We start from the raw sequence: 13,241 nt of genomic DNA, 5'->3' as shown, positions 1-13,241 counted from the left end.
AGACCCGAATAATGGCACAAGAACTATATTAATTACAATACTGTTTGGTGGGTGGCTTAGGCATATTTCTAGCTAACTCTTACATCTTAAATTAACCCATCGCTATTAATCTGTGTATTACCTCAAGGCTGTGGCCTACCACTAAGATTCTCCGACATCTGTCTCCTTCAGCAACTACATGATGTGTTCTTGACTCTGCCTACTCTCTCTATAGATCTCTGTTCAGATTTTCCACCTGACTTTACTCTGCTAAGCCATTGGCCAAAACCACTTTATTCATCAACCAATAAAAGCAACACATATACAAAAGTACACCCCACATCATCTTCCCTTTTTTGTCTAATTACAAAGGAAGGCTTTAATTTTACCATAGTAAAATTACATATACAAACCCATTAAGAATTAAGCAAGAATTATAGTTAAAATATTAAATCTATTTATATTTGTCAAATTAAGAAAAATATCACCTATCCTATCTTTGTAATACAGTTTAAAGTTTTATATCTAATTTACCTTTTATCATCACTAAGAAAATCTATATGTCTTCAACTCCACCAAATTCCCCAGAAGGATACACTATTACCTAAGTAAACAGGAAGTACATTGTAAGCAACTTCCAAAACTCTAGAATTGACAAAGACATCTCGCTCCCCGGACAGTCACTCAAAGTTCTTCTGTGACGTTGGAGCATCCATATGCAGTGTATACTATCTGGCAGACTTTTTCATGAAGCAGAAAATTTGAAAGACTTATATTGTCAGTTTGTCAATCACTTTCTTCTCTGTGTCCTGCAGAATGTTCACTGCCTCTACTAGCCATGCTCACCACCCCAGCCCCAGGACCTCACGAAAGATCCAGAGTTGGTGCTGCCAGCACAAACCAGGAAGCTGTCTCTTAAAGAGGCCATACAGGTTTTGCTGCGAATGCTGAGTCAGGAAGCCTTCTTTGAAATGAGCCATGCCTCTGCTCACCTCCAGCAAACAGAGCCTGTCTGAAAAAAAATGCAGCTACCAAGATGCTCCAATTGTCTCCTGTTTTTTGAGGGTCTAAAAGCACTTTTTTTAAGTTTTTTTTCTTTTTTTTTTTTTGGGTCTTATACATGTCAGATGGTGAGCGCTATGTTGTAAGCAAAGACTGCTTTTTGGTTTCCTGGCCACCCAGACCCAAATAATCACACAGAAACTATATTAATTGCAACACTGTTTGGTGGATGGCTTAGGTATATTTCTAGCTAGCCCTTACATCTTAAATTAACCCATCTCTCTTAATCTGTGTACCATGAGTCTATGGCCTACCATTAAGGTTCTGGCATCTGTCTCTTTCAGGAACTACATGGCGTCTCCTTGACTCTGCCTACTCTCTATATGTATCTCTCTTTGGATTTCCCACCTAGCTTTATTCTGCTAAGCCATTGGCCAAAACAACTTTATTCATCAACCAATAAAAGTCATACATATACAGAAGTACATCTCACATCCGTCCTGAGTGAGTGTAATGAGTGGTGTCCAGTCAGTTGCTGATCATCAGGCCAGCACACAGGAAAGAGAATGACTGGCCATAAAGATGAAAACATAGCACACATTAAAACTACCTCAACAGCAGCTGTTTCCATCCACGGTTCCAGAATACTGGCATAGAGAATCAGACCCTCCAGATTTATTAGGGAGTCCTGGAGCTACATAAAGAGTACCTGTCTCAGAAACAACAAAAACTGGTGCCTGCATTAGGACTCTTCCCAGCAAGCAAGGTCTCATAAATGACATGGCATCATAGCATGTTCATTGTGCCCAGAATGATGGTGCTCTTTTACTCTAGGTAAGGAATTATCTTGAGGACAACTAAAAAGGCAAAAGCTAGCTCATGTGTATCTTCAGAGATGATAAACAGCGGGAGGTCTAATATTCTAACCTAGTGTGTCTTGGAAGTAAAACAGGACTTAGCCTGCAAGGCCTTCACAGAACTAACGTGTAGGGAATAGCCATTTAGCATAGGTAACTCTCAATCTTGACAATTGTGGTAGTGGAAACAGTTCAAGCAGCAGGCAATTAGTTAGAATCTGAAACCAGAATTATTTGTGGGTCATGAAACAGCTGCCGCTGAGGCACCAGTACTACACTGAAGGAAGACTAGAGAGAGGCCCTGTGCACCTTGCATTAACATGAGCTTTGGGTTTTACTGGTGTGTTCCCTGGATCCTGCTGCCTTGTAGGCAGTCAGATTCTTTGAGACCAGAGAACGGAGCTTCTGCCAGCTAGTCCATCTTAACATTGCACTGGAGTGCTTCCTGCCCTGTTCATTTCCATGATAGTTTTCTTTTCAAAACCAAAAATAGCCCTCTTTTATCTTGTTATGATGGTTCCATTGAAAGTAGAAACACTTGAAATTCCATAGGAACAAATAATATTCCTGCTCTTTGCAGCCCAGAACTTCTGCAGGATACTTGATCTGTGTGTAAATTTTCTTTTGTGTTTTCTTTTGTCTTGAGCCCAGGCAGGCCTAGGACTCACTGTGTAGACCAGGCTAGCCTCAGACTAAGTCTGCATCAACCTTCTCAAGTGCCCAGATGATGTGTAAATTTGAAAAAAACGAAAGCCATTGCAGGCATTTCCTTGTGAAAAATAATGAAAGGTTTTGCTCCAAAAGCAAAGTTATTTAACCATGTCCCAAAGACCTCAGAGTAGCTTTTAATCAGCAAAGTTAAACCACCAAATGTTTTCCCCATCTCTGTCATTGGGTGTGAATGTGTCTTATAGACATTTTTGCTTTATTTTGAACGGAGTGCTATGCATGGCTTTCTAAAGTATATGACTTTAAGCCCAGATGTAGTAACTGTGGTGAAGATTGTTTGCAAGAGAATTCAGCATAAGACCATAGTTAGGTATTATTACTCTAAACTTCAGTTCTTGCCTCACCACTTAGAAGTTTTCTAGTGAAGAAACATTTTAAAGGATAGGTGCTGTGAGCGACCCTTAATTAATTAGTTCTCTCTGCAAGGCAGCGTGGCTCCCTGAGTCTGTGAAAGCCCCACTTCAACTGCCTTACCCCCGCCGCCGAGCCTGCTGCGCTAACCCAGACCCACCTTTCAAGCTGGCCTTTCAGCGTCAGTTCAGCAGTTCAGTGGCCCGCCTCCTCCCTGCACAGGAGCATAATCTCCCAGGTAGTCTCCTTGAAGCACCTCCAGAGCATGCTGTTCAGGAACAGCAAGACACCACTCTCACTGGGTTCCTAATCCCTCCAGCACACAGGGGAAGGAGGTCTCAGGACTGTGAAAGTGAAAAGAAAAGAGATGGGGGGCGGGTGAGCCAGGACAGCACAATGTCCGTGCCGGTGCTCCAGTGGCAACGCCACAATCTGCGCCAGCTGCAGCCCAATTAAGCTCAACAGGTCACAGGTGTTCCAGACAGAAGACGCTTTTAACAAAACCACTTTCTGAGAATACAAGAATTTTTAAGCATTATGGCCCGTTTCTTTTGGTGGATTTTTTAAAAGCTATTTACTACACTTGAAATACAAAGCTGAGATTAGGCCTCGCTAGATGGTGTGCTTTCTTCCTGCCAAACAGCAGGAGTAGCACAGACAGCTTCTGGGCCATTGTGAGCTCATTGTGCAGCTGCAAGGGATGGAAGGGGTCTGTCTTGAATGCAGTCGGAAGCCTGAGGGGCAGCTCTACAGCTCCAGCACGGAGCAGCAGTATGTCTGTACCTTTGCACTCTGAAGTCACTATCACACCAGTATGCTGGAAGTTGAACTGCCATGTATGTTCTGTATGTCCTGAGGAGTGCTTTTAAGAAGGGCACGAGTTCAGCTATCAAGAAATACTTTTCCAATGGAGAAGGATGGTGGGTGAGATGTAACTCAAGTGGTACAGTGCTTGGCCAGCATGAAGGAGGCCCAGGGTTTGGCCTCCGCACAACAGGGCATGATGGAGTTTGCCTGTGATCCCAGCACTGGGAAAGTGGAGGCAAGAGAATCAACATTATTCTCAGCTCCTGCAAGTTCAGAGCCAGCTATGATACATAAGACCCTGGTGGGTGGAGATGTTTTGATATACTAAAAATGTGTAGCTTGGTGATAAGAGCATGTGAAACACAGGCACTTCATTCGCCATCAAAATTTTAAAAAGGAACTGGAGAGATGGCCCAGTGGTTAGCAGTACTTGTTTGGTTTCCAGCTCCTGCAGAGATAATAGAACGCCAGTTCCAGGGGATTCAACTCCCCTTTCTGACCAGGCACCAGGCACACCTAGTACATATATATACATTCAGGCAAAACACTCTTAAAATAAACCTTTAAAAAAAAAAGTAGCCTGCCATGGTAGCACACACCTTTAATTAATCCTAGGACTGGAGAGGTGAGGCAGTCGGATCTTTGTGAGTTCTAGAACAGCCAGGGTGTGTGTGGGGGGGGGGGGGCTTTTCCCGTCTAAAGTCACCTTGTTCTCTTCTGCCCATAGAGCCTGATTCTATTATCTCCAGATCTGCCTCTGTTCTCTGTCCAGGCTAAGGTCTGCAGGGTGGCTCACTCATTGATTGTGTCACTTGGTGTTCAAGGCAGGAAGCAGATTCCCCACCCCGCCACATCCCCACACATTGATCCTACTTGTGTGCGTGTTTCCCTGTGCTTGTCTGGTAGCAGAAAGCAGGTTCACCCAGGCCATGCCTGGAAATGGAAGCAACTGCTTAAGTTACTGTTTCTGATGCTAAATGCACCAGAAAAGAAGCCAGTTCCACTTGTGAAGCTGAAACAAGCAATAAAAGAGAGGGCTCTAGTACACAGGGGATAAAGGCCAGCAAACTGCCAAGATGGTCAAGTTGTTTCTATTGACTACTTTTTATTAGACAGTGGTGACCTTGACTTACTTATCACGTTTTTAAAAACTTACTGTCTGCTCAAAAGCTGTGTTGGTTTTAGTTTTTGCTGTTGTCCTGCTTCTAACTTGCTATGCCAAGACATCTGTTCAAACCCTACTGCTCTGATAGATTGGAGAAAGAAACAGAGTTTATATATAAGAGATTTCATTTTTTTTCTCCCACAGTGAAGTGCAACATTATTTATTCTTTATGGCATTCAGAATTCCACACAGTTGCCTCTTTTGCCCTTTTGCATGTAGTAGTGAAGTGATTACATTTCCCAAGGCTCACGGGTCTACCACCTTCTCATCCTGGGGCACTGCTTCGCCATGCAGCCTGCTGCAGAGTGCACACAGAAAATGAAATTTGTACTCGCTTGAGCCTCTCCACTGCTGACTACTTTCCTCTCTGTTAGGTGAACCTGGTAATTTGTAGATGTTTTTAATAACAGAGTTTTCCTCCTAGGTGTCCATCTCAAATTCACTCTTTCACATGGTGTTCCTGTTTGTCTTGAGTTCTTGTTACGTCAGCAGATATATTTTAATTGCTAAATGAATGGAAAGAAATTTTGTGATATATAGACATCAAATAAAGTGTGGTAGCTGCCGAAGTAAACACATCTTAGTCTGGACCTGACAGAAAGAGCTTAGCACAGTCCTATAGTTTTTGTTTCATTTTCTTATTCCCACAAACACGTTTTCAACCTCACAGCAAGGCACCTATGAAAGTTTAAGCATTGATTGTTTAGTCAAAAGAGACTATTACACACTCATTTTGTAGCCTATTGTACCCCACCCACCCACACCGTTCTGACAGCTTGCTGATAACTCCTTTAAAATATGTAGCCTGCACTATCGGGGGTAAGGTCAGGATGCTGAAGAAATTAAGGCTGGCTTCTAAAACCCTCTTTGCTAGAGCAATTAGAAAACTTTCTGAGCAGTCTAATATTCCTGACTGTGAGTCAAAGTCATCCATTTATCTACACATCTTTTCAGCAGAGTTCTTCTGTGGCCTCATGGAAAAAGGGAAAAAATGAAATGAATCCCAGTGACTAAAACAGTCCTGGACATTGTCTGGTTTGGGGCATGATGGGTAATGTTTGTGTGCTTTGTCAGGTGGTCAGTCCAGATCTCACACACAAGCTCATCTCATTGAATTTTCTTTTTATGGAATTTATTATATAAACTACCATACAATTGTAGTTAAACTGAAAGTCTTTCGTTGTCATTTCTGATTCCCAGAGAGACACGTGGGCAACTTTATCTAGAAAATGTGCTCACCCTCCCAATGCTTACTGCAGGAAGAAGGCCAAGGACAGGTTCCTTGTTACAGGATTCCTTCCCCAGGGGAATACCCATCTGCATGTTTGCTTTTAGCAAACTTCCATTTAAGCCCTCCAGACTAATATATATTACTGTACTTTTTTGCAAAAACATCCCTATCCCTGTGTGACAAATCTTGATAACCTAAAGAAATACCCTCAAAGCACACTTGTATTCTCAACAGAGATGCAGAAGTGGCTGAAGCCATAGTAGCACTCCAGACCAAAACATAGCGTGGTAAGAAACAGTGTTTGTTGTTGATTCCTCTTTGTTTCAGAAACTTAAAAGTATTATTGGCAAGCGTATATACAATACGCGTAAAGGCTCTACAGACCCTGACCACAGTGCCATAGCTGAACATGTAGAAGATGGTAGTTACAAACATGCTCAGTACGAAGCTTGAGTAAGGGGAGCTGTGGCTCTTGTCTGGCTCTGTAGCCCTCTCCTTAGCTCCTCAGCATGTCCGTTGCCCTTGCATCTGCCCTCAGCCCCTTTCCTTTGGTCTCTATTCTGAAATACAAGAGAACAGAGTTTGAAAGGATATAAATGGAAAAGAACTGCACTGTTGGCTTTGAGCAAGTTTTCTGGTATAGCCATGCTGAAGATCATCAGTAAGGACTAACAAGATGGCTTGTTGCTAAGCCTGACAACCTGAGGTCAATCCCCAGGGCACTGCACACAAGAACTGACTTCTACCCTTTGTTCTCTGACCTCCACGCTTGTGCTGTAGCATGCACACACCACCTCCAGAAATAATAATCAAATATAATAAAAAGTTTTTTCCAAAGAAAACAGAAAAGACCAGTAATAAAACAATTTATTGGTGGTCTGCTAAAATTAGGAGGGGAGAGGAGTTCTGTGGGAAGCACTGGGTGTCTTATCTGATCCCAGGTACTGTGTTAGATTGACTGCCTAATTGGGTGTCTGTGGAACCCCAAACCAGGCATGTGGATTTGTTTCTCCAAGACAGAACTTTCTCACTTGAGTCTTCATGTAGTAGATGGATCTAACCAGCTCTGAGGACCCTTCTATAGGGTATTAGGCCTGTCCATGCAGGTGGAGATCTAGTGGTTTGCATTCCAGTGCCGCTGTCTTGGAGATTAGGCTCCAGTGTGTGAATCTTGGTGTCATAGTCAAAGTTCTGTTGTTGTGGAAGACACCATGGCCATAGCAACTCTCCTTATAAGGGAAAAATATTAATTGGATCTGGCTTACAGTTTAGAGTTTTAATCCATTATCAACAATGGCAGAAAGTGTGGCTGCATGCAGGCAGAAGACAGGTGCTGGAGAGGTAGCCTAGAGTTTTATACCTGGATCCTCAGGCAACAGGAAGAGAGCTACACTACGCTTGGTTTGAGCATTTGAACGCCTACCACTCCCTGTGGGCCTGTAGGGGCCATTTTCATTCAAACCACCACACTTGGGGACAAAACACTAAGATTAGAGCAGACTGAGCAGCTGTGATTGCTGAACTGCAAAGTCTGTCAGCTTCCCTTCCTCTACCTGTTCCTGGGTGGAACAGAATGTGTTTTATGTTGGCTTAAATTCTTTGATCATGGAGTACTGACCATTGATATCACCCATGTTGGCTTGGTCCATGGAGCTGAGTTGCATTTTTTTTTTTTTTTGAGAAATATGCTATCTTGGAAGTCTTGCCAGGGTGGTCTCTAGAACAGAAGAGGAAACCCCTGGTCGTGAAGTAGACCCACCCTTTATTTAGGTTAGAAGAAAAGAGCTGGTAATCACAACACTTCTTTGGATTCCTACTGGAGGTCTTCTGTGCAGAACAAGTGAAAAGAAAGAGGACCTTAGTGTCAGCAGGTTGGGTTAAGGGCTTCAGGGGACTGGTATCAGCAGTTTTGCTGCTATTGGTGACTTCAAAAGCTCCTTTCAAAATTATCCTAATTAATCCTTTTTTTGGTTCCTGAAGCGATAGCACACATGGAAGTCAGAGGACAAATTTTAGAAGTCAGTTCTCTCCTTCCACCATGGGCTCTAGAAATTAAACTCAGCCTTGTGCAGAGAGACCTTTACCACTGAGAGACCTCTCCAACTATCTTTGCTCACTTCTGTTTCATCTAATCGTGTGTGTGTGTGTAAGTATAAGTGTAAATTCTGTTCTTCACGCTTTGGTTTACAAGATGACAATGTCTTCTTTCCACACAAAATTCCATGATTTTTCCTTCCTGACAGTCAACCTGTGTTTATCCCCTGCTGGTGTGTGGGGACAGGAAGACAGATAGAGTTCCTCACACCCTGAATCTTGTAGTTGACCTTCTGTAGTTGCTGCTCGGAGCAGCTGGCCCCTTGGTACTGACTGAAAAGTGGAAGCCTGGCTAAGGAATCCATACTGTCCTGTTGTTGGTTGTATATTGCTTAAGTAAATGTGGTAGGAAAGCAAAAGATTAGGTTTTTTTTTACAGAAAGGATTATGTAATTGCTTCTTCCAAGCATTCCCAATCATGATAAAGAAACAAGGTAAAAGTTGTCGAAGTAAGTGCTAAACTTACCAGTAGGAAATAGAGTAGCAGCTCCTTCCAGAGGTGTCTAGTTGGTGCATTGTGGTAATATTTTATCTAGAGATGAACTGAGAACCATGAGTTGAGTTACCTGAACACCCCATAAACCTTGCAGTTTACTCCTCTTTGTTGGGGCTCTGTGGCAGCATGGGGCCATCAGGCCCGGTCTTCAGCACTTGTCTCACATTGTCTTCCTTCAAAGGTTCTACAGAACATCTCATTTAATCCAGATATTTCCAAGTGGACTCTTTCAAAGTTCTATCCCACAACATAAATGAAATTTTATTAAATAAAATTTAATAAATCAAGGCCACTCTCAGATAATGATACATAGTAAGAACCTCAAGTTATAAGCATTTGCATTTCAGCAGCTAGGGTAGTCATTTCTTTCTATCCCAGTTTAATCATTGCATGCTAACAAGAAGCCTGGTAGATTAGACCATTGATTCCCTTGCCCCAGTGTGCCATGGTGCTATCCATCCACCTTCTGACAGGTTCCAGGCATCCTTTTTAGCATCTCTTGTCTTACCACATTCCCCTCCCCAACACCACATCACATATGTTTCCTGTGGTTCAGTACATGCTTCAGTCGGGGTGCGAAACCTGAGTATCAGTAACAGCAAATGAAGGAGTAAAGAAGTGTCTGTCTAGCACTTACGGGAGATAGTCAGAATAATTACGTGCTGGGCTCTGTGTTTTCTGGTATAAGACTCAGGTGAGGTAAGGAAAATGTTATGGACCCAAGGCCTAGCACTTTGCTCTCCCTTATCAAAGAGCCACACTCTGGAGATATTCCCTGCACTGTGAAGTATGTGGAAGGGATACTCCAGCACCCAGCATTCCCTGTTTCTCCAGTGACACTTCAAACCTTGTCAAGATGAAAGACGTGCTTCTTAGCTGAGGTCCCTCACCTCCCTTTGTGGAGGCTCAAATTTCCACTGAGATCACCAGGGAGCGTTTGCTGTGTTTTCTGCCTTAGCAATTTGGTGGCCACTCTATTTTCAGAAAAGCATTGACATCATGTCAATGCAGTTAGCTTATGTGCTCATTAATGAAGCCCAGAACTAATAGTTACATTATTGGAATTTGACAAAGCCACTCAACTCAATCAATCCCTGCCTTGTGTGTGTTTGAAAACTGTCTAAACATGCTGCTAAATCCCCTAGAAAACTATTCAACCGCTTTGGCACCATTAGCACAGCTAACCAGAGGAACTATTTGCAGTAAATGGACAGACTGTGTGACTGCGTGGCTAGAACCCTTCCTGCCCTTTCATTCACCTATATAAGGTGTGGTTGGTATTGCTCATTGTTTTCCCTATTGCCCTGAAAATTGAAATCCTCTTCTCATCCAGTAAGCTTGTTCACCACATCAATACAGTTTGAAATGGCAGTGGCCTGGGCCAGCTTCGGCTCTCTGAAATCCAGAGAACCGTTCTTCCCTAGCATTTCCCTCTCACGTGCTCACCTTCCCTCCCTGAGTAAACAGTCCACTCCTCTGATATTACCAGGAGTCAAGAGCTCATGAAAGAGATGTGAGAAAGGAATGCTGCCTATTCTGATCATACAGCAAAGCAATGTATAAACTCTGTGCCTGACAAGAGTGCTGATTAGCAGGCCCACTGTGCATCATGGTACCTCTGCTAAGGGTTCCCTCCAGCTCACAGGCCATCCTGTGTTGGGAGTGGGGATAGAAGTAGGGTGGCACATCCGATCCACACAGTTAACGGGAGATGCTGGTCATTCATCTTTGTGCTGGTTCTGGTCTGCTCTGGAAATAACACTCTGATGTGATTGCTTTTTCTATTTGTATGCTTAAAGTAGAGGGTTTGCCTAACATGTAAGGCCCTGGGTCCATTTTTTGCACCATCAAAAGCCAAGCCTTTAAGTTGAGTAACTCCCACAGGGATATGCTCATAATGCAGAAGTCATACCACGTGTCAGAAGCTATACCCAATATGAAGTCTCATCAGCATGGCTGCCTGAATGTGACCCGAACAAGGACAACCTATAGACATGCTAACATGGAAAGCCCACAAGACCTTAACCATACACAGCAACTAAACAATGCCGAGAGCACCCAATTGGTCATCCAGTTCCTAATGGTCGACCATGAAAACATACATACAAATAAGACTATACAGACTGAGCAAGTTGTATGTACGTATTTAGAATCACATCCCATTCCCATCACACACACACAATAACAAAGAAAAGAGGGCGTGAACTTGAAAGATGGGGGGAGGGTACATGATAGGTTTTAAAGAGACAAGAAAGGGAAGGGGAAAGATGTAATTATAGTATAATATCAAATGTAAAAGATTTTTTTAATGTCACACCACAAATAAATATGTTGAAAACAGTTTGTTGACAAAGGAGTGCTTAACTGCTTTCTCCCTCATTTTCCTTGTTCAATTTCAGATCATAGCCGTCTGTAAGGAGGCTGCTCTCCTAGCCCTGGAAGAAGACATTAAAGCTGACCGCATTATGAAGAAGCATTTCACTCAAGCCTTGAGCATTGTGACACCTAGAATCCCAGAGTCACTGATGCGCTTTTATGAAGATTACCAAGAAAAGAGTGGGATACACACCATCTAAGAAATACATACTTATATGCGTATATTTTGTAGAGAAAAGTTTGCAAATTTTGTCTTGAGTGTTTACAGTTTCTTAATAGGTAAATGTTTGAAATATCCTCATTGGAGTTGAAGAGCCTCCCCTAAATGTTTTTGAATCATTCAAGTACAATAAACATATCTCTGGGCAGGAGTTCAGACCATCTTGATTTTCAACAGCATACGTTCACCCCTGCGTTATTTCTGTACTCCAGAATTAGCCAGGTCATTGCTTTAAAGATAGGATTTTAGCCGCGCCGTGGTGGCACACGCCTTTAATCCCAGCACTCGGGAGGCAGAGGCAGGCGGATCTCTGTGAGTTCGAGACCAGCCTGGTCTACAAGAGCTAGTTCCAGGACAGGCTCCAAAGCCACAGAGAAACCCTGTCTCGAAAAATCCAAAAAATAAATAAATAAATAAATAAATAAATAAATAAATAAAATAAAGATAGGATTTTATGATGCCTAGGTTGACCTCCAACTCTGTGTATAGCCAGGGGTGACCTTAAACTTCTGAGTCTGCTTCCTCTGCTTCCCAAGTACTGGGATTACAAATATTTTCCACTGTGCTGTTTATGCAGTTCTGGACATTGTACCCAGTGCATGCTAGGCAAGTCCACCAGCCAAGCCACATCTCTTCTCCCAAATCTGCACTCTAAAAAGCCAGCCAGGTTTAGTAAATGTGTAGTTTTCGCTGCTGTTGACACCTGCTTTTATGGCCAGAAAACATGAAATTATCACATACAAAAAGGCTTAGAAAAGTTAAAGTGTAGGGTCAGTTTGAGCCCAGAACAGGACCCTCAGCTTTTGCTACAATATTGTAAGGAAATCAAACAGGGCTATCGAGATGGCCTAACAGGTAAAGGCATTTGCCACCAACCCTGACAACCTGAGGTTGCTGTCTGGTGGACAGAGAGAACCCATCAAGCTGACCTTTGACCTTCATATGTGCGCCATGGCATTGAACACACATAAATAAATGTAGTTTAAAAACTAACAAATTTTACCTATAACTCTGTTGTATTCTAAATATGTATGTTGATGCCTCTAGGTATATATCCTCTAAATTCCTTGACACTTTAATACTGCGTAAACCCTCTTGCAGTAGTGGTGTGGTGTTAGTGCAAAGAAAGAAGTTGGAAGGTAAGCCTTTAAACAAATTTTAGAGCCAGGCAGTGGTGGTATTAAGATTTAAGATTTCAGAGCACCAGTTGTTGAAGATAAAGGAAGCTCTGAGTGGTAAAGTGACTATATCATTGACATAGACAGCCATAATAAAGATTCCTAAGCCCTTATCCCCATAGTCAGTTGGCAAAGCATTCATATGGGCCATGCTCAAGATGAGTGGCTAAACTTCCTGGGGCTTCTAGTGTAAACAAGTGACTGCAGCTTCCTTCTCCCTGGTGTTTACAGCCTGAGCCTGCTCGCCTATTAGATACCTCCTACCAAGACTAGCCATCCCCTTCATGTGTGCTCTACAGAATAAACAGTGGGTTCTGGGTTGCTGGCAGTAGTAAGTGTCCTCCATCAGCATGCACACCCCCACCAGGCCGCAGCTTTCCTGCACATGTGTCTGGGTGTCTGTCTTTTCTCCATTTCCCCCTCACCCCTAGTCAAGGTTCCAGGACCCAACCTGCACACGGGTTGCAGTAATCCACCCCAAAGTCTTATTTGACTTGTGTCTGTTTTATACCAATACTGTTACAAAGCATTCAAAAGACCAGGCCAGCTTTGTCTGAAAGGTTTCATTTCTGATCCCAGAGGCTCATGTTTATGGCCAAGTGATGGAAGATCCTACTATTTGTGTTTTTTTGTGGTGGAATGCATACATAGTACATATAGGTCATGGCCTATTTAACACAAAAGTGACCAGCTTCTTGGCTTCATATGGATTACTTTTTTGCATCTGATCAGAAGTTTGTCCTTGTACTTTTTCTT

The 13,241-nt window shown here is 42.8% G+C and overlaps 1 protein-coding gene across 4 annotated transcripts in view; it reads left to right on the top strand.

The window, feature by feature from the left end:
* Nucleotides 1-12,218, top strand: part of Spata5 (spermatogenesis associated 5) — a 164,912-nt gene extending 152,694 nt beyond the window's left edge. For 3 of the 4 annotated variants that reach the window (XM_041659594.1, XM_041659596.1, XM_041659593.1), the window contains one exon: nt 11,111-12,218. In XM_041659594.1, the coding sequence (XP_041515528.1) occupies nt 11,111-11,287 (177 nt within the window). In that variant the 3' untranslated portion in view covers nt 11,288-12,218. The remainder of the gene's footprint in view (nt 1-11,110) is intronic. The other variant, XM_041659595.1, reaches the window with a different exon arrangement.
* Nucleotides 12,219-13,241: the final 1,023 nt, after the last annotated feature.

The sequence above is a fragment of the Microtus oregoni genome, unplaced genomic scaffold, assembly GCF_018167655.1.
Source record: "Microtus oregoni isolate MIOR12 unplaced genomic scaffold, Mior012 000010F_ref0000083, whole genome shotgun sequence".
Lineage (NCBI taxonomy): Eukaryota > Metazoa > Chordata > Mammalia > Rodentia > Cricetidae > Microtus > Microtus oregoni.
The sequence above is the reverse complement of the archived record's forward strand: the minus strand, read 5'-3'. Positions and strand labels throughout refer to the sequence as shown.